General features: G+C 43.1%; 3 protein-coding genes across 3 annotated transcripts; 1 reads left to right on the top strand and 2 right to left on the bottom strand.

Annotated features, from left to right (window-relative positions):
• Positions 1-5: 5 nt before the first annotated feature.
• LOC128723956 (exosome component 10) lies at positions 6-3,328 on the bottom strand. The gene is made up of 5 exons (XM_053817724.1): positions 3,197-3,328; positions 2,915-3,096; positions 1,216-2,821; positions 1,057-1,149; positions 6-974 (listed from the first exon to the last, which is right to left on the bottom strand). The coding sequence occupies exons 1-5, from the start codon at positions 3,326-3,328 to the stop codon at positions 21-23; spliced, it is 2,967 nt and encodes a 988-aa protein (XP_053673699.1). The 3' UTR covers positions 6-20.
• Positions 3,329-3,825: 497 nt separating this feature from the next.
• Positions 3,826-4,413, top strand: LOC128732088 (protein BUD31 homolog). The gene is made up of 2 exons (XM_053825250.1): positions 3,826-3,958; positions 4,042-4,413. The coding sequence occupies exons 1-2, from the start codon at positions 3,865-3,867 to the stop codon at positions 4,380-4,382; spliced, it is 435 nt and encodes a 144-aa protein (XP_053681225.1). The 5' UTR covers positions 3,826-3,864; the 3' UTR covers positions 4,383-4,413.
• Positions 4,414-11,854: 7,441 nt separating this feature from the next.
• Positions 11,855-13,816, bottom strand: LOC128723945 (uncharacterized). Its single transcript, XM_053817713.1, has 2 exons — positions 13,470-13,816; positions 11,855-13,397 (listed from the first exon to the last, which is right to left on the bottom strand). Exons 1-2 carry the CDS (start codon positions 13,814-13,816, stop codon positions 11,855-11,857), a joined length of 1,890 nt encoding a protein of 629 aa, XP_053673688.1.
• Between the last annotated feature and the right edge of the window lie 14,056 nt (positions 13,817-27,872).

The following is a 27,872-nucleotide window of genomic DNA, read 5'->3' as shown; positions in this document are numbered from 1 at the left end:
AAATTTAGACGTTTAGCGTGTTATTTTCTTTTCTGCCCGCTGCTACTTAAATTGAACATTTTTTCCGTTTTTTTGATATTCTTCGCTAACCGGCTGTTGGGGTGCAGTTTCTTCGAGCCACTACCATCACCGGTATCCGCCTCTGCCAGCGCTAAGCCAACCTGAGGTGCGCCACGTTTGCCTTTGCGTGGTGTGGCCAGTGGCTTCGAGCCACCCTGAAATCTTCCGTAATCGACAGTACCGTAATCGAACGTTTCGACAGGTTTGTTGGAGTTTTGTCGTGAGCCCTGCGCGGCCGGCGATTTCGTCATGTTGCGGTGGCGCTGTTTGCCTTTCTTCGTCTTCGGTTTTCGCTCGTCCCAGCCGGCGTCGTGATGGTGCGAGCCCGCTTTCGAAGCGTCTTTGAACGGTTCCATGCGCCACTTTTGCTTCGCCGCGCTTGGACCACCCATATCGTTGCCGTTTGCTTCCGCTAGGTCCCGCTCGATAGCTGCACTGTCGCCGCTGACGTTAATTGCCAGCGGAAATGATTTTCGTTTCCCGTGCGTCGGGGTATTTGGTTGCTTTTCCTCCACGATGGTGGTGCCGTTGAAGCAAAGTTTTTCACCTATTTCGACCGCTTTGCGCACCTTCGCCTGCTCGAGACGTTTCAGCTGGTTCTGCGTCATCAGTGCGGTGGCCGGTTTATCGGGCTGCTTGTGGCCTTTGCTCTCCGCTGTCGGCGTTGCCGGAGCGGACTCCAATGGAATCGTACCGCCATCTGTGCTACTATCATCCAGACGTTTTCCTTCGCTGCCGGGTTTCAGCTGCTTGAGAACCGTTTGCTGTTTGTTGTAGTTTTCTTCATCCTTGCGTTCCTTCACGTGACGTAAACGGCACGTTTCGAGATATCGCTCGTAGGGTGTATTGAATTTGTTCCGCATAAATTTGCTGATATTGTCACCGCTACCGTTCGGTGTACTATCGCTGGTAGGCTGCCAAAAAAAAAATGAATACAGGTGGTAATTAAAAGTGTTCCCATTTTGTGAGCGTTTTTGTTTTTCCACAACTCACCACCGGGTTGGTGTGAAGAGTAATCAGCTTCGCAAATCTTTTCACGCCAACGTCTTTTTCGCTTAGGCCAATGTGACCACGAGCATTTATCGTCCTCTGTGAAGATAATGAGAGTGCGCGTTAGAATAGGAGCGACTTCATTTCCATCGTTTGGATACATACAATTTTGGTAATACCAAAAACACTTATATCGGCGGCATCCTTCACTAAACCCGATTGAACGGTTGGCTTCAGCGTGATGGCGTGCAGCGAATTCGTCAAATCACCCAACAGCGTCGGGTGGTTCGTACTTCCCATAACATCCGCATGCCCGGTGTCATCGTGCGGGCACACCAAGGGATTGTTAAAGTCATATGACGACTGTATTTTGTGTCTCGTGTCCGCCTGCAGCTGCGTCGTTTGCGGTTTATCGCGCGCTTCCGCCGGCAGATCGCGAGCCTTCAGAATGATCTTATGCAACGCGTGCAGATGTTGTCGAACAAGCGACGGAACCGGGGTACAGGAGGCTAAAATTCCCTGCATCTCCCTCGGCAGCTTGGAGGCTATGTCGAGTGCCATGTGCTGTGGCAGCACATACCCGGGCGATTCGTCCTCCAAGCGGGCCAGGTGATCGCGCCAGTACAGAATCTCCCGAAACGCGTACATCTGCCGATGGTCGAAGACGTATCTCGAGCGGCGATAAATGTTCATCACGGTGTCCTCGTTCATGCTGGGTTTCTGGTACCGCTGCTTGCAAATAAACGTCGACTTGTCGAGCACGGTCTGCAGCAGACCTTCGCCCTTTTCGAGCAACTCGTTCTTCATACAGTCGTAAATGTACAACAGATAGTGCGTGTCTTTGCGCGCGTACTCGACGAAGCTCCCCGGCAGCGGGCGGATGCGCCAGTCGGCCAACTGGAATGCCTTATCCGTGTCGATGCTGCAGTAGTGCTTCAGCAGGAACTGCAAACCGATGCGAGAAAACTGTAGCACTCGCGCCGCCTCACCGGTATCGAACATATTCACTAGGTATAGCCCCAGATCCCGCTGCAACCATTCGATGTCACTGATCGAACCATGCAGAACCTTCACCTTCTTTGGATCGGTAAACACTTCATTCAAAACGTGAAGTTCATCGCGCAGTGTCAACGCGTCTACGATGTAGTCCTTCTCGCGCGTAGACAGCTGCATCAGACAGGTGAAACCCTGAAAGCTGCGGTAGGAGTGGTGTTCCAAATCAATTGCGATTTCCTTGGCCAGCTTCAGCTCGCGCAAAAGGCCTCCCAGTGTGGTCTCATCATCGACGAACATTAGGTTAGTCTTTTCGATCGCTAGTGGTTGTTGAGGTGTGACGGGTTGGAACATCTCCTTGGCAGGCTTGAAGCGATCCAGCTCGAACTCGTACGGGTGCAGATAGCTGACGATGTTGCCGTCATCGTCGTACTCGGGTAACACGGCAAGCGGTTTACGCGAATTTGGTTTGTCGCGTATTTTCGGTACGAACGGGTTCAACCGTGAGTTATCGATCGGAAGCTTAAACTTTGATTGGGGACGGGCAATGTTCGTTCCGGTAATGAGAGTCGCCTTCACTGGTTCGGGTGCTTTCTGTTCGTTCCAGGCACCGCTTAACCGATACCGTGGCAGTGCTGGTACCTCAACCTCCGACTGCACAAGCATTGTTGGGGCTGTTTCGCCAACGCCTTCCATCGCGTCCAGGTTAGAGTTGATTCGCTCAATCAAATTATCATTAAACTCTTGTATCATTTCCAATCGTTCTTCCGCATCGCGTCTGCAGAGAGGAAAAAGAAGCGGAAAACGGGTGTATTAGCATCCACTTCCTTAATGTGTTTAGGACGTCTGTGCTCCTGCATGAACTACTCACCGCCGAATGTTGCCTTGGACTCCGTGCATTTGCAGTAGGTCCGATATTATATGCAACATTCGATCCGCATGTGATTCCGTAATTTTGATAAACTCTGCGTGTGCTGCATATAGGTCTCGGGACCGCCCCGATGGCATTGCGTTGGCTGCTTTCATTCCGGCCAAGATAGCACTCTGTCCTTGCTGTGAACATTGGAAACAAACAATAAAAAAAATGAACGTGTGTATTTTCTTTTGTGCCATAGGGCATTTGTCGGACAAGAGGTAAATAAACCGTGCTTACCTCGCAAAGCTGAAAGACGGGACAATTGCTGTCCGATGATGTTGACCCCGTTTCGGCTTCGTTATCGTCCTCGGTGAGATCGCAGATTTCTTCGCCCCCCTCTCGTTTTTTATCGTTCATTTTTGCGGCCATGACACTGAGAGTATCGCACGATGCAGCGCTAGGCAACGTGCTTTTGCGACGAATTTTGTGTTCAATTACCGTGGCAATGAAAAAAAAAATTCTTAACAACAAAATAACGTGCTACAGACGGATGACACTTCGCGAATAATGTGGAAAGTGAAGCGGGTTGGACGGTAGTAGTACCATTGTACTTCAGCTGTCAAATTCATTAGCACGTGGTCTATTTTAGAACGTGTTAATTATACAATATTAAGTACAAAGCTTTTGATAACCGATAATACAAGATAGACTAAAGGATAAATTGAATAAAATTATTTCAACTACGAGAAATGTCTAAATACGGTTTTCAAAAAGGACATAATCCATGTGCCTCAATGAGATGACAGCAAAGATTTCAGTGGTGCAACCTTTTGTGTTGTGTACTGTCGGCTAGATCACAACAAACGTTTGTTTGGTCGGTGAAACGAAACAACAAAATCGCGGTGTATCCTTAACATAAATTAAGAAATATTAGGTGGTACTTGTGCGTATTTACTATATAAAGTATGCCGAAAGTACGTAGGAGTAGGAAACAACCGCCTGAGGGATGGGAATTGATTGAACCAACGCTCGAGGAGCTGGAACAGAAAATGAGAGAAGGTAACATCGTAGCATGGTGATTTGTTTGCAAGCATTATTGCGGCGTCGTCACATCCATAACCGTATTTCGAATTTTATTACAGCGGAAACCGAACCCCACGAGGGAAAGCGTATTACTGAGTCGCTGTGGCCTATCTTCAAAATTCACCACCAAAAATCGCGCTACATCTACGACCTGTTTTACCGGAGGAAAGCAATTAGCCGGGAGCTGTACGATTACTGTTTGAAGGAAAAGATCGCCGATTCTAATCTTATAGCCAAATGGAAAAAGTCCGGCTACGAGAATTTATGTTGCCTAAGGTGCATCCAAACGAGGGACACAAACTTCGGCACGAATTGCATCTGTCGCGTACCTAAATCGAAGCTGGAGGAAGGACGAGTAGTCGAGTGCGTGCATTGCGGATGCCGAGGATGTTCTGGTTGAAGCTGTACCGCACGGATGCTGGTAGTGTTTAGCGGATTGAACGAAACTTTCAATGTATTGCATTGTGCGTGTACATTAAAGTGATTAAAACGAAATGTCTCTTATTTAACCATTTTTTTGTGTTTCATATATTCTAAAATTTGTAGTTATTGCTAAATTCCAAGTTCTTGAAAACTGTAAAAAGAATATGTGATCCTTTTGCTATGTGGCAAACGCTTTTTTTGCTAATAGTGCTAATATACTTTAGTTTTATTTTCCCTAAAAATCACATACCATTGACCTTCCTCTTCTTCTTGCTACAATTGGCCTTCCATACTGGAAATCCCCTAGGGTCCACTTTTAATACACCCAAAAAGTTAACCAATTGGTAGGCTCGACTATTTGGAGTCATATGCCAAAGACGATTTACCTGACTTTTACATTTTTCTCCCTCAGAACCGCTTGCATCTGGCGCATGATTTTCTTTCTATTGTAAGGTTGTTGCAGCATGTCGTCACAAAACAACATAACATTAAATATTTACGTGATGAATTAAGAATAACATTTAGATGTCTTTTCAAATTTTATTGATTTATTATTATTATATTATTATTTATTTATTATTCATTACTTTATTGATTATTATATTGTTACTTATGCATGCTTTTCTCTATGTATTGTTCATAAATGCACTAATTTATTATTATTAATTTATGGGAGATACAAAGTGCTAGTATTTTTGTATGAGTGTACCTGTGCACGCTAATGTATAGTTTGTGTAGCTTGGTAATACGGATGATAGAAAATATTAAAAATCTTATGCATTTATCCGCCTTTGATATGATAGTTGACTTGAAATCATCAATTTTAGCGTTATTGTATTCAAAGCTTATGTAGCTTGTATACGTTGGTGTCTCGGTATAGCCTTATACAGGTTTTGCTTGACCCACATCTAGTGAGATCTAGTTAATTACGGAATATGTAATGCAAATGTTAACTCGTTGCTTGAAGTGTATTGAGGTGAAGGTAAGTGTATTCGTTTATGTATAAAACGAACTGTCGAAATGTAAACCAACAGGTTTTCTTTTCTTTCAAATTGAGTTTGTCAAATAATATCCAGAGAATCTAATATATTTAAAGTCTGCATAGGATATGCAAATTTTGGCAAATATGAATAGCTAGATAGTTTATTAGTTTAGTTAGTTTTCCTCCAGGTACCTACACATGGGACTGGGTTTTGTTTACTTATGCGTAGTAGGGTTTGTTCGATTTGCTGATAAGAGTGATACAAATGATATACACTTCCTTTTTTACCATCCAAGCGCAATAATAATGCACGCTTGAACACAGTTGATCTACTACCAAGTTAGAGTAGTTCAAACTTTCAAAAACAATTGCTTTATAGTGCTTAATTCTTTTCAGTAGAACATGCACTTGATCGTTTAAATAATCAAATATGATATTGTTATCTATTACAATCTATTGTGCTAGGAGATATGAGAACTGTAATCTTTTCGTATATTCCCACTTCTCGGTGGGCTATACTTTTATACACTCATACTCATACAATCATGTATAGGTTTTTGAAATTTTGCTTGCGTTATATTGATTTTTATTATATTTTGTCAATTTAGTAGTAAGGATTCTTAAGATTGATTTTAAATAGTTACGGAAGTTCGATCGAATTGAAACGGTGGTGTCAACATACGAGCCCATAAGTAATTGGTTTTTTTGAAGCTGTTGACAAAACAGGGTGTCGATGCCTAAAATATAGTACGCTTAGTTGTGATAAGATATTTCCTCTGTGCCTATTTTGCTGGACTGCTCAAAAGCATCCTTTCGTTTTCCCACGATCGAGTTAACGCAACGATCGCTGTTCCTTTTTATCATCACATACCGTTACCGACAGATCGGCGACACGTGTAGTAATGCAAACTCCTTGTAACGGCTTCCAATGATCACTGCTTTCATCGATCGTGGGGACTCAGATATTCCATCTGAGAAGGCTAATTCATCCATTTTCAATTTTGCCAAATCGCATTACTTCGCCAATTGCATTACTGCACTGAATCGGCTACAGTGCCTTGAGCGAAGAGGGCGATACACAGTTTCATCATTGGACAATTTAACAACTGATTGTTTGAACAGCCCCTTGTTCTGGCCGGTCTAGTTCCACCAACAAAAAAAGGATGAAGGCCATTACCTATTTCCGCTCGACGCCTGTTCCTTATCGCTTGGCAGTCGCAACGTGCTCCAAACCCGAAGGGAAGTGCAAATCTTACGATTGCTGACATCATGACGAGAGAGAGAGAGAAAGAGAGCGAGAATGTGTGTGGACAATTGTGCTTGTTTGCCACAGCGACATAAGTAACATTAGGCCCCAGGATCAGGCCCACCTCCTCCCCATATCACCCCAACGATGGTCAATATTTGGCCAAGCTTCATTAAGACGAACGTGTCCAGTGTGTGTGCCCCTTGGCGGTGACGATGGCCATCGATTGCGAAAGTCGGTATTAAAAGAAATCCTACCCATTACGGGCGGATTTTCTAGGTACCCAATGTGGCGTTTCGAAATGGGGGCGAAATGAGCGGGCGTCTTACGGAAGGCGCGTAGGAGTGAGCCAGAAGCGAGATAAATTAACCGAATGGAATGTGAAAGGTTGCAGCAACCAAATTGCGGATGCTAAAACGACGACATTGTTGTTTGACAGTGGAGAAAAAAGGGAACCATCGACGCGGTTCTAGGAAAAGGCGTACGTTGGAAGCAAATTCTTCCCCAGCATTCTGTGCTGCACTCTGGATGAATGGGGTGGAGAAAAAAAAAGAAGAAAGAAGCGAATATATCGAAGCTTATCATACACGGCAGGGCCTCGGCGTGGTAGCCTCGTGGTGGTGGTGGAAAACGCCCGGGAAATCAACGATGATGGGTAACGATTACCGAACGTGGGCAAACCAGCTCGGGCCCATGGTTCCGGGGCTTGCTACAAAACGGCCACCCGGACCAGAGCTGGACGAGCGTGAATCGAATGGAGGACGTAACCGAAGCCAAACATTTTATCATGATCCATAAAGCTAACTAGTTCCTCAAACAATATGAAACAGCAGTAAAATTTAGGTCATATCACACAGCGTACAATGTGCCGTGAAACGTTCCTTGTCCGTCCAGCGCCGTGTTCCGGTGTTCAAATTCCCTATCCCAAGCTCGATCGGCCAACCACCACCATCAACCGCTCGGTTGCACCCGTCGTTTGTACCGTTGACACTAGTTGTTCTCTTGTGTTCGTGGTCAGGAGGTGTTTCTTTTTTTTCCCTACTTTGTGTGTCGTCCTTTCCCACCGATCGTGTGGGGATGGTTGCTGCTGCAAAAGGACATCCGAGCACATCCGAGCCTCCCACTTGCAGCAACGTTCTCGTCTCGTTTCGCTCTTTGTAATGGAAATATTAGCTTTTTATCGTTTTCGCTGCTCGTTCTCGGTTCTCGGGCTCGTCCAGCGTAGCGTGTTTTTTCGTGTTGTCCTTCTTTCTTTTTCCCACCCATTGCAGATCGAGTTCCACATGGCGAGGGCGTGCAGATCGATGTGCAGCGTTCTGGTGTAGTGTGGGACCGGTAACATGATGCGTTCAATTGATGGTTTTATCAAAATCCGACACCGGTGCGATACGAAACGAATCGATTTTGAAGCACTCCCGTTCGAACTGATTCAAGCGGTGCTCCAATTGGGAGCGGCACGAGATAATTACATTACAAAAAAGAAAATCTCTCCCTTATCGATTGGAAGGACGATTGGAAATGCTTTAACGGACAGTTGTATGGCTATTTTTTTCAAAAGGCTAGCGATACAAGCAAATTTTAATCTGTTTTTGAGACAAATGTGCTTTATCTAACACAAATGGAATAGGTTTTGGGCTAGACAGCAAAAGTAGCCATTTTCAAGTTCCTGTTAGTAAAAGCAAGTTAACCCTCGCGCGTTTCCTCCAATCCAACATCGACTTGTTCTTGAGGTATTATTCCGCAAACCTAATTTAGGCTTCAGCCGTAAGGATCAAAGATGGCCTGCCAAACCGGCTGTCGATCGCGTATATGTAGAAACCATGGCTTGCTTGGTTTTTCATCCGAGCTTCCTTTTTCTCATCATTCTCTCTGTCTTTCTCACTCTCTGAAGCAATGGATTGAATCATACGCGGGACTAACCACAATCGACCGTCAAACGACGAGCGCACATCGCGACGAGAGGATTCACTATATTTACACGACATCGGCGAAAAAAAAGAAAAAAGAAACGGTCCTCTTCTTCGGTGCGATATCCAACGATCCATAGGCGAGGTGGCACACACACCAAAAAAAAAAAAGAAAGAAATAGTCATAATCCATTAGTTATTGAAAAAGTTGGATCAATGTGTTTTTCCTCAAATACCCAGGGTCCAGCCGCGGGGACGCTATCGGGTTGCGTGGCGCACGGGGGCCAATTGCAAGCCATGATTTTCCAAACTCCCCCCCCCCCCCCCCCCCATCTTAACTCGAAACGTCACATTTGTGTGCTGGCCGCGGCACTGTGTGGATTGAGGGCGGAAGGGATTTGCTGTAAGGTTTTTCATCCCCCACTGTGGGTGCTTTCTTTTCGCCAGGACGAGGCGAGAAAATTGTACGAAGCTTGAGGGAGGGACGAGAACAGGGACGGAGGACATCTCGTGGAAAAAACGAGCAACGAGCATCACCGTTCGACCGGTCTTATCTCTAGTGCGAGGGTGGAAAAAGGACACGCAAGAACGGGCGCGCGCTCGCGCGGATCGCATGCAGGATGGCCATTGAATGGATCTTTCTTTTGCAAATCTGCGCCAAACGCGGAGGTTGACCAAAGCCGAGCGGATCGTTTCTCGTTCGTGGTCGGTTTCTTCTTCGTCGTCGTCCCCAGCAGGGATTACGGTAAGTGCGCCCCGCGGGAAGCACAACGCTAACGCCGAGGGTCCCTTTTTTGGCGTGGGTTACATTGCGCAAGACGGGCATCGGCGGAGGCATTGGCCGGATGTCGCCGCAACGATATTAGCCATTGTCAATGGCAAAAAGGATTATCGAATGTTTAACTGGAATGTTGTTCTACTATCGTTCCCCCCCCCCCCCCTTCCCCTCGGCCCTGCGGGTCCTTTTGTCATCCGAGTGTGTGCGTGAATGAATGGCTCGATGGACCTTGTGGGTGGGAGAAATCACACACATACACGCGGAAAAGTCAGCAATCGAGTTATCGAGCGCCAGAAAACGCTGATGTCGTCGAAGGGAGTGAGGAAGGGTATGGCCGAAACCCGGGGGGCGTGATTATGGAATTGATTATTTTGTTTGGAATTCTTATTCATTTCATAACCCATTATTAATGGCCACCCACAAGGGGGAGGCATTCGCCTGACAGAATGAAAACATTCCAGCGTCCTGCTCGTAACGCATTATTGAGGGGGTGTATTTATTGTTTAAATTATTGTTCGTTTTTTTTTCTATCCCGTCGTTGTGCCATTGTGGCAAGTGAGTGAGTGAGTGAGTGTGTCGAGCGCGTCGAAGGCGATGGAATTGTGTGTGGCTGTGTGTCACACAAAAAGCCGTTTGCTTAAATAATGGATTATCTTAAGCGAGGCGCGCCCTTTCATATGCGGCAACGTTTTTGCGGGTGAATCGTAAACGTGGGAAATTAATGGGTCAATCTGGCACACAGCTGCCATCAGGAATGGGCCGGGATGCTGTCCTTGAAGCGTGTAGAAGCGTGTTTTGCACGAGTTCGGTGATACCTTTAAGCCTTGGGGAAAATCTTTGAATTTATTTACCACCACTATATTGTGTTTGAGTAGTATCATTTGGTTCTTTGTAAGCTATTCGACAAGCCCAAATGATCTTGTTGATTGGAGCTATCGTTATAATTGCATCAAAGGTGTATTGGATACGAAGGATACAATATTGGTATGGGTATGTTAAAATATTCCTGCAAAATGGTGGAAAGATGATGCTTCTTCAAATTATGTAAAATAGGAAATTTGTGATATGGTGTTGGCTGTAATGAGGTGTTATCGTTTTTGATGCAAAACCTCGAATGTTCAACAGCTTTATGAATACTGTTTTCACAAACAAATATCCAACGTTCCTTAAAAAAAACGAAAACTTAAAGTAAAAGGTTGTTGTGGAAAAAGGCTCTTGAGGGTGTAATTTGTTAGGTGCGCTTTTTTTTTGCGTGCAATAATACGATACACATAGGTAACATTTTGTCAACCAGCTTATTTTCGTCAAAGCGCCCCAGCTTCTCGCAAACTCGTTCTGGTAGTTCACAGTAATAAAATGCTCCACCCATATCGGCATCCTTTTCCGTCGTTTATCGGCAGGTTGGGCGTTATGGGCGAAAAAATCGCCTTGCTGTTAAACGCTTCTACGATGGAACCCTCCGTATGTTGCACAATTTTTTTGCCCTCTCCATTCACGCAGCCCAAAACTCTTTCCTAATCCACAACCCGCAAAGAGGGGGAAATGTGTGAATTTTCCTATTAGCACCATTCGAGCGCGCGCTCGTGAAGCGCATCCGAGGTATCGTGTGTCGAAGATGATTGCCGAAGTTGATTCAAGCGCACATAAAATATTTATCTCTAATCAATTTAATAGATTAAAACATTACGATCCACAGCATCCAACCGGGCGGGCAACTGGGGATCCGCACGATCCGCAGTAACAGTAAATCACATTAATAGTCTGTCGTTTTTTCGTCAATCGATCGAAACACCATGGGCAAATGTTCCAGGGCGCGCGACAGAGTGCGGATGGTTAGGAGGCCCCAAAAACGGTTTTCCATCCGTTTTCGGCAGGGGGCATTATCTTGAAAGTTGTTAATTTTTAGGGCATTGCCGATAGCCGAGTGCCGCACCGGAACGGGAAACAAAACGCATGAAATTCCAGTCACGATGGCGCGTGGCTTATGACTTTTGGGAGATTATGTGCTCCCCCCTCTGGACGGATCGAAAATCCTGACGCGCCGTGTTTAAATTGTGCTTGTTTGCACGAAAAAAGGATTCAGCCGTTTCTCGCCAGTCCCGAGGCGTAATGTCTTAACTTTGCTGCAAATAGAAATTGATTTTTAGCTGATCGGTTGAATTAGCGTCATCGGTGCGGTGGGTTTTAGTTAAAAGCTATTTATTGCGGGGTTGAATCCCTTACATTTATCGTATGCTAGTTCTCACGCGATGAAGGTTTAGAATGTCTTCTTCAACTATGGTGCGTATTAGTTTCATTTCAAACATAAATCCACGATAAGTTTCAACTATAAATAGCACATGTATCGGTACGAAATGTGTGCCTTAAAAATACCTAACCGCTCACCTTACGCAGGCTGGTCAGTCAATATAGTTTAATAAATATTAAGATAAAAGTTTGTTCTGCCTGCTTCAATTTGTGGCAGTTACGCTACCTGGACTAGAGAGCAATGTTAACCACTAAAAAGCCGTTCAACACAATACGATCGGCCCCTCTGTTACGGGTCTTCGTTAACAAACAGCACCTTATCCTTGGGACGCAGGAACGCATAGTAAAACAGGAAGCACATCACACTGAACACACCGCTCACGATGATCGTGTGATGCAGGAAGTAAAACCACCAGGACTCGAACGCACCCAGATTGAACCACACCACCAGCATGGCCACATTCTCCAGCAGTACAATGCCGACGTAACCGATGTACCACCAGCGCACGTGTATGAAGCGGATTTTAAACTCCAGCAGCGAAAACACGTACATGTACGCGAGAAACGCGTAGAAGAAGTATCGCTCAAGTTTCTCGTGCAAGCGCACCTCGTACACGATGCAAGCGATCATGAGGAGGTAGTGATTAACGAACAGCATCCAGAAGTACAGCGGAAAGAACACGTAAAACGTCGACAGGGCCAGCATGCGCATCAGCAGGAACATCACCCAACCGGTGAACAACACCGACTTGCCAACCATGTCGTCCTGTTCGAGCCCAACGATCATTCGTCGACGTGATGGCAGCGATAACGCAACTCCATCGATCGTATCCGGTGCTGGTGTTTGCTTCTGTTCTGTCTGCTTTTCGTGATGCTTTTCATGAAACATGCGCTCGGGCAGTCTCGGTACGTTTTCCTTCAGAAAGGTTTCCGCATTGTGCAGGAGCATGTTACGGAATATGGACACCCGGTGCAGGACGCCGGTGTTCGCTTCCGGTGTTGGTGGGGGCAGTTTTTTGGGGATCGCGTCGAAGTTGTCCGGCTTCAGGTACTCGTCGTCACTATCGTCGGTGTAATTCCGCAAGTCCTCCACACTTCGCAGATAGTTGTCCATCTCTTTCAGCTCGTCCACGGTGTCTCGTAGCTTAAAGCTAACGCTTCGAGCGGAGACAGTGCCTTTAGCATCGACCCTGTCCGGTTCGGAGATCTCCAGCTTGTCGTCGTCGGTGAAGTTCACGTACGGATCGCGGTATCCTTTCGATTGCTGCCGGTTAAAGTTCACCACGTCGACGTTTAGGGTCTTTCGGGAGATGTCTTCCGGTAGGATTTCGGAGGGTTCGATCGAGTCCGGATCAACATCACTGCCGTATTTGGAGTAAAAGTTGCGCATGATGTTTGGCACGATCGGGTCCGCCTCAGGAGCGATGGATGGTGTACGCATGACCAATGTCGACTCCGCAGTGCTCGTCGTTCGAAGCAGTTCCTTCCGTCTCGTTGTGGTCTGCTCGGGTGTACTCCAGGGGTAACAACGACCGACGATCTTTTGGCTCTCGAAACGCTGGTACGTGGTGATGATGGTGGCCATCGTTAGAAACGAGAACACGACACTTATCACCTGCACCGTGACCGTGTCGTAATTCCGGAACATGCCATCACGCAGCAGAATGTACAGTTGGAGCATCATCTGGGGTGCCGCCTGCAGGAAGGCCTGCAGAAAGTGATACAACTCGCAGGGTGACGTTTCTACTATTTTAGCCACGGATTGAGCCCGTCCGTAGGTGTTTTTGTCGTGGAACAGTGCCTCGATGCTCCAGAAGATGCGCCTGTTGAAGCTGTTTGTCCACCAAAGAGAGAGAGAGAGAGCGAGTAAGTGAGTGAGCTTGTATGAGTCATAGCAGTCTTACCGGTAGAGAGCGGCCAATGGGAAGAACACCAGGATGGCGAAGTTGTGAAACAAAAACCACCCTGTACGTTGATCAAACCCGATCTCTTCGGGCCATCGTTCCGGGTTCGATATGATGGAACAGAAGCACACGATAGACGGTAAACAGATGAGGGAAAGTGTGAACCAACCCCATGACGTGTTGCCGTTATTAAAGTGTTCCATGGCCACCAGAATGTCGGCTGTCATCAGCACGATGTACACCATCAGTTCGAAGATCACTGGCACGAGAAACGTCACCACGAGCTGCGTGCGCGTCTTCACCGGGTAACCGAGCACCGATCGAGGAACGCCATCAAGAACGTCCATTTTGCAGTGCACTCAAAACGGGTTTGACGTTTTCCTGAGTTGACCGACGCAAACGGTGGTTGTGATATCTTTGCGTGTTGCGTGTTTTCGTTATCAAAATGCCGTGCTGACTCAACCGTTGTGGAACCCGGTGGGCGAGCGTGCTTTACCTCAACCGATAAGTGAATGTACGCGTTCGTTCAGGTGCATGGTTAGAGTGTGCGATTATTTTGTTTTGCCGGAGATAGCAAACACGACCGCGATAGCGTTCTGCTGGTAGAGTGAATTGCCCCACAAGGCGGAGAGAAAAAAATGCGCTTCCCTTGTTGAAGTCGTTTACAGTGCTGTGTTACATCGACAGCCGCCCCGACGGAGTAGGCTGTAAATTACGTATTGATATCTTCGCATGCATGCTACTTCTGTAGGTATAGAACTAGTAGGCCATGGTTTTCAGTAACACCGGGGCACTACGGGGCAGCCCGGAACAAACCACGGTCATAAATATTTTTTTCCTAACTAAGCAACAATTTACAACAAAACAGGTTCAAAAGCGCTTTTGTAACAAAACTAAGCATGAATTGAAGTTTTGGACATCCAGAGTTTTCTTGGTTTTCTTGGTTTCAGGTTCATATTGGATCAGTCCCTATAGGTGATTATGTCATTGTCAACGATTTTTGCTTTGATTTTGAATCCTAAGCAAGCTAAATACTTTGTTCGTTTCAAAAACACTAGAAAATACTAAAACAAAATATAAAAAATGCTTTGCTTGAGGTTGTTTATATTTTTCATGTTATATTTTCTCATTTTTGGCATTTTAGTGTTATTTTTGTACTTACTATACAAATTCCAGTAAAGTAAAGGTCTGTATAGGTAATTATACAATGTACTTTGTCAATGCATTGTATCTAACTCAAATTTAAGTATTAGATGAATACACATGCACCTTACGACAGCAAATGTCGTTGAGGGCATGTATTGTTTACCGCGGTTTTACTTGTTTTTTAGTCATTTCATAGTCAAGTTTAAATTAAAGGCTGCACATAAGTAAAAGTTATAGGAGACCTTCTTTTTCAAAAAAAAACATGCTGTGATTCAATTGTTCCTTCTTGTACTTAGTGGCATCTAGTGCCTGTAACAGCAGAGTAAACATATACTAATTGGAATCAAAAAAGTGTTATATTAGATCTGAAAAGCAACTGAAAAAAAGAAGGGTTACAAAACAGCAAGGATTTCATATCAATCATATGAATTTATTCAAAGCTATGACTAATGAAATGTGCAAAAAGTTATGTTGTTGATGAAACATAAAACAATACATCCATATGAAAAGTATATATTATTGTCAATATTCTGCTGCACTATACACTGAAGTCTTTGCTGAAGTCAATTTTTACTGCACTATACACTGAAGATCATAACATAACAGTTGTGTAGATTGTAAATTTCAATATAGCAAAATACTTAATAGAAAGGATGAAACATACTTTCTACGAATCGAATAGTTTAAATTTCAGACATTGATGCTTATAAAATGGTTCAATGCTTCTATGGTAAAGCTCTTGCGCATCAATACAGTACATTCATGCTCCTTAGGTTTGGTACTACAGTGCGTATACCAAACATTTTCAAGTCCATTTTTAACATATTTGCGGTTCGAAGTGGCACCATTACATTTTTATATGTTAATATATGTTTTAGGAAAAAATAAGAAATAAACAGTGGTAAACATTTTTTTTTCATTATCAAAGTTGAAAAACGTAATTTGTTTTCGGGGTTTTATGTGGTTATAGCCCAAAAAGTATATTTGTATCAAAACTCAAATTTTTATTTTATTTTACGGAAAAGTATATTAGTTTGTGTTTCTACTGCTATATATAATATACCTATTTTATACCAAAAAATACTACTTAAATAGTCAGTTGAATTGTGGATACTGAATCGCTCCTCAATCCCAGGAATGCTCCTCAAATCTAGTTATTTACAGGACCGGCAACTAACTGCCATATGTTCGCTATCTAGGCTAAATACGCTATATTGTGAATCGTAAACGAGCCCTAGGCTTGATAAATATATTATACCATAAATGGTCTGTTGTGTTCAATGCGACATTAAATTTTATAATACCTGATTACCCCTCGTAATAAGCATTATACAATGCATGGTATGCTTTCTCCTGTAACTTGTATTCACAGTATTGGAATTGTGTTGAATTTTTTTCAAGCTGCATTCAATTCAATTTAAAATTCCAAAGCTTCATCTGGCTGTTGGATAAAAATGAATTGTTGAATAAATACATATACTTTCTGATGAATGATATCGTCGGGATGCTGTTATCAAACGCATTCTGTATTTTTGAATACAATCTATAAGGTGTATGAACTGAATTTGAATAGTCATGTACGCAGTTTCAATTCAAAAATCGTTCTATAATAAAAAGCTGTGGTCACAAGTTGAATAAAGCATTTTTCGATTATTTTTCGATCCACGGTGCCTCAAAGAGAACTTGCAGCTAACGAAAAGCATTTGAAACAAAACCGGGTTTCGACTGCTGATCGGTATCATTGATATTGGATGTAAAAACTGATATCACAAATATCTACCGATACCGCACGAGGTGCTCAAATGTCATGCAGTTTTCATGTTTCGCTGTTTTAAAATTTCTCTCATTTGATAGCCGCTTTCGAGTGAATGGAATGGATCAAATGAAAATTACACAAAAGTTGGTTTATTCATTTTATGCTTCCGTAATAAATAAAAACCGTAGAACATTACAAAAAACTTGAAACAGCGGGTTGTAAAAATACACAGCATTAATATCATTCGACAGCATTATATCGTTTCCGGGGAAGAGCAGCGCAAGATAGCGAGCGTTACGGGCGATTTTCACATTACACAGTTTTGCAAGCTATTTAAATCAATACCAATCAATACACATTTTAACCCCTCGCCAGCAAAGCACCCACCGCAAGGCTCGTGCACGTCCGAGCGATGCAACGATGCAGCTGTTGAATAGCTTTCGGCAATCAACATAAAGCACAATCAAATGGAATTTAATTTAGTTGGGCTTTGCAGCCCTCACACCGGGGCTCACAGGCAACCCAACCGACTGGGTCGGAACGCTCGCCGGTGCCAGTTTCCAGTTTCATTTAATTACTCGACTCGATTGGAACACTCGATGGCACAACACACGCACACACGCACACACGTACAGCAGGAGCAGGAGCAAGGAGCGTGAATTCGACAATTCGGCATTAGCCGCGGCCCCGCTTGTCGACCTCATGTGACAAACCCTGGCAGTCGATTGGCCAAAATGGGGTGAGCGCTGCAGAAAACGATCGAAAAGGGGATTGCTTTTCGGGGGAAATGTGTTTTCCCGGGGCTTACAGGGCTCACGATGAGTGTGTCGTCCCTGGCGCAACAGTTGTGCGATAGGCCAGGCAGGGCCAGCCAGGATGCATGGAAAAATGCAGCCCCTCATCGGCTCGTTTAGCCGGCTTAGGTTGCCGGCTCAGTAAATTCGGTTACGCAAATTGGCCCACCTTTTCGGATGGTTAAATCATTGACCGGCGGGGGTTGATTTTGATGTGCTGCCAACTCGACTGAACTACCCCGTATGTGTGTGTGTGTGTTTCGATGAGCCACTTCTCGATCTCGGCTGCGAGGAATTACGAGGAACGACCGGTCGACCGCTTTCCATCGATGGGTTTTCACGTTGGCGCTTCCGTATGCCGGGGTTTTTTGGGGACGTTTTTTTTGTTTTTTTTTGCGATCGTCCGGGTTTTGTTTGGCCAGGGTTTTCCTCCCGCTCGTAAATCGCTACCAAGAATCGCATAAATTTTGACAGCGAACGCGGATTTTGGAGAATCGCTTCGGCCATTAAATTTATAAGCCACTTTCGTGTCATGCGTTTTGTCTGGCTGTTTGCCCTTCCGGTGATGGGTTTGTTTTTCTTTTTTTGGTTTTTGTATTTTTCCCAGCACTCGGTACACACAGCTCGGTTCCCGCCCTCAATCGGGGTTTTGCCCCATCAAGCTGAGAAGCGACCCTGGCTTTGTGTGACGAGCTCTTGAGCGATTATCGGCGAAACTGGCCGTAAGCAAGCAATGCCAATCAATGGGCAGTCGGGTAGTTATAATGCCAGGAATGCCGGCACACGCGACGGGCCATTCGGCAAGGTTTCGGGCTAATGTGTTTTCCCGACGCCCGATGGATAAACTAATAAAAAATCTTATTTCCTGACCGGATGTCGATCGCAAAACGGCTCCCAACTCGCTTCACCCGTGGCGGTGGGATTTATTTTATGAACCCCTCTCGTTAGCCGGAGACAAAAGTCGAAAGTTACACAATGGAGAACTGCATCGGGATGCGGCCCCAAACATTGATTAACATTTTTATGGGGATGCTGATGGGGGGGGGGGGACCCGATTCCGGTCCGGAAATGGGGTTGCATAGGGCTTAAGCCGATCGTTATTAGTAGCTGCCGGTGGTGACGTGAGTGGGTTTGGAAATTGAAAACTCCGGAAACTACTGCACGCGGTGCCACCGTATGCAGTGACAGAAGCAATGTCCGGTGGGAGGATGTTTATTTCCGTCGTCCTCAGGTGCAAGGTTTGACCGATAAAAGCAGCTCAAAAAAGGTTCAGTGGGTTTGCGTGGGTGCATCTGTGCGGGTTGCTGCAAATGCGTTTTGTTTTTCTCACCAAAAACTAAGACATCTCCAAAACAAACGAACAAAAACGCTGCTTATCCTTACGCAAATGACTCTCGATGGTTTTCGAAGGTTTTCATGTGCCACCAGAAAACAAAAAATAAGGTAACTATACTCTGACCGCATTTCCGTGTCACTCACACCAGCTGCTGGCCGTTGGTTTTTTTTTCCATCGCAGTCGGTTGTCTCCTTCGAGCGTCTACGGTGGAAAACTGGCTTCCCTTTGTTTTTTGTGCGATGGAAAATAAAACAAGCACTTGGAATACGTTTCGTTTTTGTTTTCTCTTCTGTTTTATTGCAATCAAATGGGCCACCTAAAACAGCCCGAATGCTAAGATGCTTAATAGTGTTTACAGGCCATAAACCAGGACATGGGTTCAATAAATCGCACTCGAATTGATGGGCTTCTCCGTTCTGGCGAGTTCTCGATCTCCGGTCGGCCGCCAGCGAAAGTGCGGATTTTTATGCGTGTTTTAGCTGTTTCGATGTGTGGCCGCTTCTCTGTGCCACAGATTACGGTCCCGGCCCCGAGCTGGGGTGCAGTACTTTTTCCGGACGCTTTTCTCTCGTTCTCGCGCGCGCACTGTGAGGGAGCGAATTTTCCGAGCGTGTAGACGGTGGATGGCGCGGAACTTAGCGCTGGACCGGCTAAAGCTGAGCGTGGGTGGGTTTTGCGGACGCCACGCATCGTCTGTGGTCTTTTTTCGAAGACGTCTCATCAAATCACCAGCGGTCATAATCGAATTTTGCTGTTTATTCAGCACTTTTTTTTTGCGTTCCATTCCGGCCCAACTAACTGTAAAGCCCATCAAACCTTCGTGGCAAAGGGACACTCAGGAGGGGTTGAGGGCTGAGGGAAATAAAAAATCCCCAATAAGCCAGCCCCGGCAAAACGCTAACGATGTTTAAATCCCACTTACTGGCTAGGTGCCTGCCGCCCCGGATGGTTGAGTTTCATTTTAAGCGTTTCGAGCCGCCACCGACCGGTTTCGATCTCGAAGGTTTCGCGCGATAGTGACCATTTCCGGGGCCATATTGAGTCCTCGCCGGAGGGCGCCTCGGAGAGGACGAAGCGTCTAATAATTTTCTACGCATTTATTGTCTTGCTTCGTTGTTGCTGGTTCCTTTTTTTTCGTGGTGGGATAGATAACGCTTTGGTGGCGAAGCGAACAGATTGTGTGCGGCTTGGTTGGGTCTTAAGTAGGATAATTCAGAGCGGAGTTTCGATCATTTGCTGGCGCCTGAAGCAATCGCACCTAATTTTGGGCATGTGGTAAAACGCTCGCAAATTAAAGCACAAACAGAGCTCAACGCAACTAAAATCACGTCCTGCGTTGCGGTTTTTAGACAACTCGTTCGTGATTTCGCAATTTGCCACATTGTGGTTGTGCAACTTTGATGCGGCATGCATTTTCATTCGGGATGTAATTTTGAAATTCAACGCAAGCTCTCGATTGCACATGATTAATCACAAGCAGGACTACATTGTTTCATGTAAGCTGCTACGTACCATTTGAGCTTGAGAATCAAATGTATGAAGCGTAAAGCTCTCTTGACGTGCTGCAAAATGGTAGTGTAGTGGAAGTGTTGCGAAGTGGTTTCATGGAATTCGTTTGCACGTTTCTATTATTTTCGAATCAATCCATGATCGATCGATTTCATTTGAGGTTGCGTAATTTTGTGTTTATGAGGTATTGTGTGGTCGACCACTTCGTAATATTTGCCTTGCCATGTGAACTGTGTAGAAATTCTTCTCCTTCCAGCACGAAGGCACATCCGAATGTGGCCACCCATCCGTTAGGATGCGGTAAGGACATGTAACAACCTACCCCCATTGGTTGGACGGATCTATCGCTGGATAGATCCCGGACATGCCGCCATATGGCTCATGCCGCGCTGGAAGCATATGGCCATCGGCACGATGATGACGATCCGATAGGGCAATTTGGGTAAACCGAGACACCAACAGTGCTAGTTTGATGGAGCATCCCCGGGTTTGGCCTTCGCTTCCGGGACAGCTCGAGTTCAAGATGAATGGGCCGAGCCAAGAAGACGTTTATCGACCAAACCTGACGCGCTTGGGTCCGATTCGTCATCGGACGAATCGTCCCGCACGCCACACGTCCAAGGTCTTCGCCACGATTGATGGATGCGGTGATGACTGGAGAGAATTTCGGTGTGTTCCGCTGAAATCGATTCCGCAGCTAGAGTCGTTTTTCTTGTTTGCGTTTGTTTGCCTTGCAGTGGTCAACCTGACAAACCTGGGGCCTGGGAGGGGTACTAACGCTGGTAGAATTCGCACAAGAAGCAGAAGTTATGAGTCATTTGCTTGCTATAATTTAAAGCTTTTTCGATGAGAGAAAGATAAAGTATAAGAACACATTTAAGAATGTTTGTTTTATGCTGAGTGTTAGATATACTCACATGTCCCAGAAACGAAGTCCCAGTGCACTAAGGGGCAGCCCGGAACAAACCGCGGTCATAATTATTTTTTTCATAACTAAGCTACAATTTGCTACACAATAGATTCAAATGTGCTTTTATAACAAAACTAAGCATTTTTTGATGTTTTGGACATCCAGAGGGCGCCACTGTGCACAGTTTTTCCTTGTTTCAGGTGTATTTTGTATCAATCCTTATAGGTGATAGTGTTAATGATAATGTTTTTTTATTTGAATTTGAATCCTAAACATGTTGAATGCTTTAATCGTGTCAAAAATACAATAAAAAAACTAAAAAAGTTTCTAAAAAAATAATTGCATGAGGTCATATATATCATATCACATGAACCCTATATATCTCTTTTTTTTTGGTATTTAAATTGTATTTTTGTACTTAATATACAAATTCTTAAAGGTAAAGGTGTGCATAGGTTATTATATTATCTACTTTGTCAATGCATTGTATCAAACTCAAGTTTAAGTATTATATAAATGCACATACACCTTAAAATTGCAATTGTCGTTAAACGCAAATATAAAACCAACATTGATCAAAATGTTAGTTTATAAGGAAAAAATAATCAATTAAAAGATATTGAAAGCTTCACTCTTAGTAGCTACATTGCAAATTATTATGTTTCTACTCCGTGAAAACAATTTTGATAGTACAATAACATAATCTCATTTTATGTTTGCTAGAGGTAAAATCATTGCTTTTCTGAAACGTTCACCTTGCCAATATATCTGCTTCCTTCTTATGCAAATTTGATTACTATTAGTCTGTAGTCCTATTTCTTGTAGTTCGATTTATCCTTCTTGAGCTTAATGATATCTAGTGTCTGTAACAGCAGAGTAAATATATAATCGTTTGCAACAAAAGGGTAGTATATTAGATCTGAAACCATCCCAGTTGGGTTACAAAACAGCAAGGATATCACATCAATCATATCAATTTATACGGTGGTGTGAGTAATGGAATATGCAAAAAGTTATGTTGCTGATTAAACATAAAATTGTCCATTTACATTTCGTTAAACATTAAAGGAAATATTATTTTAAAAAAGCAAAGGAAAATCATACTTTCGATCAAGTTAATATTCTCTTTAAGTTGAATTTTTCTGCACCCTACTCTAAAGATCATTGCATTGGAAATAAACAATTTTAAACATTTTTGTAATTCATTACCAAAGTTGAAAAACATGATTTTTTTTAGTTTTTTATTTAGTTATAGCCCAAAAACATGTATTTATATAAATTTTATAAATTTTGTTTTACTTTAATTCAAAAGAAGACTAATTTATGTTTCTAATGATATATAATTTATCTATTTTACATCTCAATGTACCATTAAAATAGTAAGTTGAATTGTGGGTACTGACTAGTTGAAATTTGATCTTTTTGGCAAGCTTTTTTGACTTTGGAGCTTTGTATCTTCGAAAATATAAATGATAGAAGTCTACAATTTCGGAATTTTCTTATTTAACTATCTGACTTTCAATCGGCAGTATCAGATTTAGCAAAAGCGAATAAAAAAAATTGGACTTATGACCGCCCTTGCCCCTACGTGCAGTGTGGTGTAGTACAATATCTCTACAGTAAAAATGTCGTTAAATCGAAAGTGCTAACTCACAACATTCGATGAATATCTTTTAAATATTGTAATTTATATTTTTAGTAGCATCAACCTTCTCAATTGCATTTTATTTTTTTTTAGATTTTATCTTCCTCTCATCGAAAAAGCTTTATGTTATAGCAAGCAAATGACTTCTTGAGCGAATTCTTGTGAAATAAAATACCAATTGTCGGTTGTATTTTATTTGTACAAATCATCAAGTTAGGAGAAGTTAATCACGTATTGTATTTCTATTATTTTTTTAGTTTTGATTAATAATTCATTAGCTTATAATATTTAATGAATATCTTTTTAACATTGTTTCGACATGTATTGTATTGACCTTTTTTATATTGTGTATCGACAAATCATTGAGTTAGGAGAAAATTATGTTATCGATTAATACTCCTAATACTATTGTTCTTTTTAATATTGATTAACAATTTATTGTCTCATAACATTTAAGGATTTTTTTTTACATTGCAATTAATATTTTTAGCAGTGTGAACCTTTCCAATAGTGTTTTATTTGTCTTATATCGACAAATGATGGAGTAAGGAGAAATTATTATCATTGATTAATAATGTCCCATGATAGCTTACAGATCACTACAATTTTTTAGATCTGCAACTTGAAGCCCACATTCCTGTAGCAATAACTACTCCTTGATGGATGGACGAGCGAATAGTTCGTGAGTCGTTGTAGATATCAATGAACCTATAGAACCAGAAAGTGAAGTGTTGTAAGAAATACAGTAAATGTGATCACCACCAAAAGTTGTTCCTCCAATTTGGTACCACCTACATGTTGTGCAATACTTTACACGGCTCGGTAGCTTCGGAACGGAACGGCGGCAAAAGTGTAAAACTAATGCCCCCACTGAAATCAACCATTATGTGGTCCTGTGCAAGGTATTTCAAAAGAGAGTTCCACGAACGATTTAATCACACGAGCTTGATTTAATTCCGTTAAGTTCGGGTCTATTTGTGCGGCGCGCGTCCAGCTCGACCGCTCGACAGAAGCCACCCAGCCACGGTTAGTATGAGTCGAGTAAATGGGTCGTGTAACTATCTCAAATCAAATATTTACATTTGATTATGGAAAGCAGCGCACGGGCAAAGTTTACTCGTCAGCGCGACACAACCGTGGACGACCAGGACGACCAGGACGACCATAGCATGGCAGGACTCGAGCGCAGTCCTGCCGCGGGATCGTGTTTTGCGGTTCTCGAGAGGTCCACGTAATTAACTTGGTTAGAGCAGCTAGCGCCGTCCGGGATGGGCTATCGTTAGGGGTCCACAGCGATTGGAAGCCGCCAATAGCGCCGCCAACTTGCGAGCTGGCAACCGGGTTGGCCTCTTGTCGTGTGCGTCATAAATCTGACTAATCCCAAACACCATTAAGCATCGTCATTAAGCTCCCGGGACCGTGTGAGGGCTTTGAAGGGAACTGCTTTAGAAAGTATCAAGCTTTAGCAACACCGCTCGCTGAAACTGTGGGCAAAAAATGTGAACGATGGAGTTGCATAAGAGCGCGACCAAGTGGTACTAATGCCGAGTCGATGGACTCGAAGGGACCGACTCCGGGAGGGCTGCTGTAATTGTACAACAAATCAGGGGTTTAACGGTAGCAGCCTGAAGTATGGTAACACTGCTCGAACTATTCACACTCGTATTGGGGAATTTTCTGAGTGCACCTTTTTTTGTTTGTATCACATTTAGTGACCGCGTAAAATGTACTTCATTAACGTCATTAGAGTAAGTTTTATAAATTATGCATATAATTTAAATGAACACACATAGGCAAATGTATTGCCGTTAGTTGCTAATGTTTATTGATGGAAATGCAAACATTGACACACCAAGCTTAATCTACATATAACGAAAAAAGAATCATATTGCGATGGTAAGCCGTTGCTAACAGATTGAAAAATAAAACAAATTTGTAAATTTTTATGAGGTAATTTAAATTGCCATAAATAAATAAATATATATTTTGACTATTTTGTAAGCCAGCTAAACCATGATTAATACTGTTGGTGTTGTTTTTTGGCGTAGCTTTGGATCATAAATTGTGTTAATTGTTAATCAAAAACTGTTGAAAACATCAGAGCCGACTTAAAACTATTTGAGAGAGGTTATGTTGCAAATTTCGAGGAAGCAAAATGTTCCTTTATCGTAGGAGGCCATACTTCAATTGTTTGAATGAAAAAGAAGCATATTCGCTTGAAGAAGATGAGTGTTGGTAACCGTTTCGCTATTTTTGTTTGGAAAACGAAAAATGAAAAAATAGCCGGGAAGGGCGGATGAGAATTTGAGCGATTTTTTTTGTCTTAGATTAGTTTTTGTAATTTTTTTCTATGAGTTTTTAAATGAGTTATATGATTTCAAAACATCTTTCAAGCTGTACAATCAATAGAAGGTTAATTAATTCAAAATTAATAAATAATAACTGTCTTGAATCCTTGAATCCATGAAATTGAGTGATTATTGCATCGCGTACAATTTATCGCAATAGTTGAACCACATCGCACCAAATAATCGCAAACAATATCGCAATAGGGAAAACCACATTCATCTATCGACATACAATTACAGCAGTAAAATAAGAAGATAACGCAGAAAAAGAAAAGTTGATTGAATGCTGCCAATTCGTGAAGTTACACCAACGAACCCTATCACATTCATCGATATGTTTCGTTTGCAATCGGCACTGTACCACGACACGACAAACAGTACCAAATTGGGATAGGATTTAACGAAAATTTGCGTGCAAAAAAAAAAATAAATAACGCATCCCAGATAGTGCTCAGTCAGCACGGGCAGCGATGGAAATCTATCCCGAATAGCTCTGTTTTCCCAAGCTACGCCGCCATGTCGTGCTGGCGCTGATTGCAGAATGATGACTTCATGTGTTGCCACGTACGCGATGGCCACATTGCATCCGATGCGTTGCCGTTATTACTACCAGCCAGGCGCGTCCCGTGTTTGTGGTGGGCGGGTGGTGCGTTATCCTTGCGCTGCTGGTTGGGCGCATATTTCAGGGCACAGATTACGAACCCATTTACCAGGGTGGGTGGTGAGATCCGTTTTTTCTCCGTCTCCCGAAACCACGCTGACCACCACTGCAACACATGAAGCATGATGTGTATGTGTGTTTAATCCGTGATTGTGTAGCCCTTCGATTTGACGGTGGTGAGTAGACGGACAGTGAAATGGAGTAGAAATTGAGACAAAAAAAGCAAAAACACACCACAAACAAACGCAAACACCCAGCACACAGGTCAAACGTCATGCAACCCATCCCTTGTCGTTTACGGCACGAAGCTCGGCAGATCGCTCGGTGGTGATTGTTTTATCGCGATTAAATACTTCCCACCCAAAAACCACGATGGCGTCAAACCGCAGCCGGTCGGATGGTTTCACCGTGAGATGATGTGTGCCGATTGGGGGAAACGAATGGATTCACGCCACCGGACCCTTCGGAATCGTCCGTCCGAGTCCGTGTGTTTTTATTTCGCCCGCGGATCGGCCGCACGAGATATTTGCCATCATTTTTGTTTTATTTTTTTTTTAGAATCTCCCCCACCGGGTCCAGATCCAGAGCAACGGAACGGTCCCGAGTTCGGTGAGAAAAATGTGCCGATATGATTTACGCTTCATCTCTCATCGTGTTTTATGGCCAGTGTCGGAGATTTCTGCCTTTCAGCTCTCGGTCGGAAAATGGTGTACGCGTTTGTCATTTGCTGAAAGTGCCTCATTTCTCTGCCCTACGGCTGCGTATACCCCCCGCTGGGTGGGAGGTAAAGGATGGCTCTTGTTTTTGGTTTATGAATTTGTTCATGCACGATATGGTAACAGTTGTGGAGAGCCAGAAAGAAGTGTTGTACACGGATGTGTTACTTTTGCAAAACAGTACAAGTTGTGTTATACAAATATACGTTGCATTTTATTGTGATATTTATCTACAGCTTTTTGGGAGGGCTGCATATTTTAAGTCTAATTCATATGAGTCTCAGTTATATTAGTTAAATAAAAATTAATATTTTAAATCCATAAAAGAAACCTTATGCTGCAAGCTGGATAAATTGAGGTTTCAGGATTCAGTAAAACAAATAAAATAATTATGTACAACTCATATGAGTAGAAAAATAGTATAATTGGAAACTCAGAATAATTAGAATGATAAATAAATTAGAGTTAGAATTATTATAAGAAAAGCATAAAAGAATCATAAAAAGAATCAGAAAAGCATAAAAGCATGCTGCAAGCTGTATAAATTAAAGATTCAGGATTCAATAGAACAAATAAAATGATTATGTACAACTCATATGAGTAGAAAAATGGTTTAATCGGAAACTCAGAAATATTAGAATGATAAACAAATTATAATTAGAATTATTATAAAAAAAGCATAAAATAATCATTATGCTGCGGGCTGGATAAATTAAGGATTTAGGATTCAGTAGAACAAATAAAATAATTATGTACAACTCATAATAGTAGAAAAATAGTATTATCGGAAACTTAGAAAAATTAGAATGATAAACACATTAACATAAGAATTATTATAAGAAAAATATAAAAAACTCATTATGCTGCAAGCTGGATAAACTAAAGATTCACGATTCAGTATTAAAAATAACATAATTATGCATAACGTATTGTAATTAATGCAATTGTATCATCAGAAACTCAGAATAACAACAAACAGTAGATACATTAAACGTATGCTTACGTAATTCATACATTCCACTTACTTAACTTTAACAGTCATCCGACTCCGAGCTTGACGCGGCCATCGATTCCATTCCGGTTCCTTCTACCCGTACCGAAGAAAAGATAAAGCCCGATCGGAAACCGTAACCGAACGCTCAGCAACTTGCAAACGGGAGCAATATGGTAACCTAATTCTAATAATCTATTGGGCTCGTCTACGTGTTCCCTTTTGCTCGGTCAATTCCGTAACTTACATTTGCCATCGCAGATCGTTTCCGGCTTCTCCCACCCATCTCCTCGGGTGGGTGTGTTATGCGAAATCGAGGCAAAATAAAGCGCCACCCACACGACATCGCCGATGCCAGACTTCGGAGACGCAGGAAGAAACAAAAAATGGAATCATATTTATTATCAAACTGTCCCACTAAATTTGAAGGGGCCGCTCTCGGGCCGTCACGGAGCGTCACACGAAAGCGGACAAGCCCGTACCGAGCCGGATCGGATATGGGAATACTTCTTCACCGTCCGTTCGATCATTGAATCCGGTGCGATTTAAATATTAATGAAAAATTTCCGGCTTCCTCTCGCCGCCGCCGGG

Source organism: Anopheles nili, chromosome 2, assembly GCF_943737925.1.
Source record: "Anopheles nili chromosome 2, idAnoNiliSN_F5_01, whole genome shotgun sequence".
In the NCBI taxonomy this organism is placed as follows: domain Eukaryota; kingdom Metazoa; phylum Arthropoda; class Insecta; order Diptera; family Culicidae; genus Anopheles; species Anopheles nili.
The sequence above is the reverse complement of the archived record's forward strand: the minus strand, read 5'-3'. Positions and strand labels throughout refer to the sequence as shown.

Excerpts from the sequence above, each read along its gene's own strand:
- LOC128723956 (XM_053817724.1), bottom strand. The coding sequence starts at position 3,328 with ATGGCCGCAAAAATGAACGATAAAAAACGAGAGGGGGGCGAAGAAATC. Across the intron at positions 2,822-2,914 it reads GTCCAAGGCAACATTCGGCG|ACGCGATGCGGAAGAACGAT; the intron begins GTGAGTAGTTCA and ends TCCTCTCTGCAG. Across the intron at positions 975-1,056 it reads TTACTCTTCACACCAACCCG|CCTACCAGCGATAGTACACC; the intron begins GTGGTGAGTTGT and ends TTTTTTTGGCAG.
- LOC128732088 (XM_053825250.1), top strand. The coding sequence starts at position 3,865 with ATGCCGAAAGTACGTAGGAGTAGGAAACAACCGCCTGAGGGATGGGAA. Across the intron at positions 3,959-4,041 it reads GGAACAGAAAATGAGAGAAG|CGGAAACCGAACCCCACGAG; the intron begins GTAACATCGTAG and ends ATTTTATTACAG.
- LOC128723945 (XM_053817713.1), bottom strand. The coding sequence starts at position 13,816 with ATGGACGTTCTTGATGGCGTTCCTCGATCGGTGCTCGGTTACCCGGTG. Across the intron at positions 13,398-13,469 it reads CCATTGGCCGCTCTCTACCG|CTTCAACAGGCGCATCTTCT; the intron begins GTAAGACTGCTA and ends GTGGACAAACAG.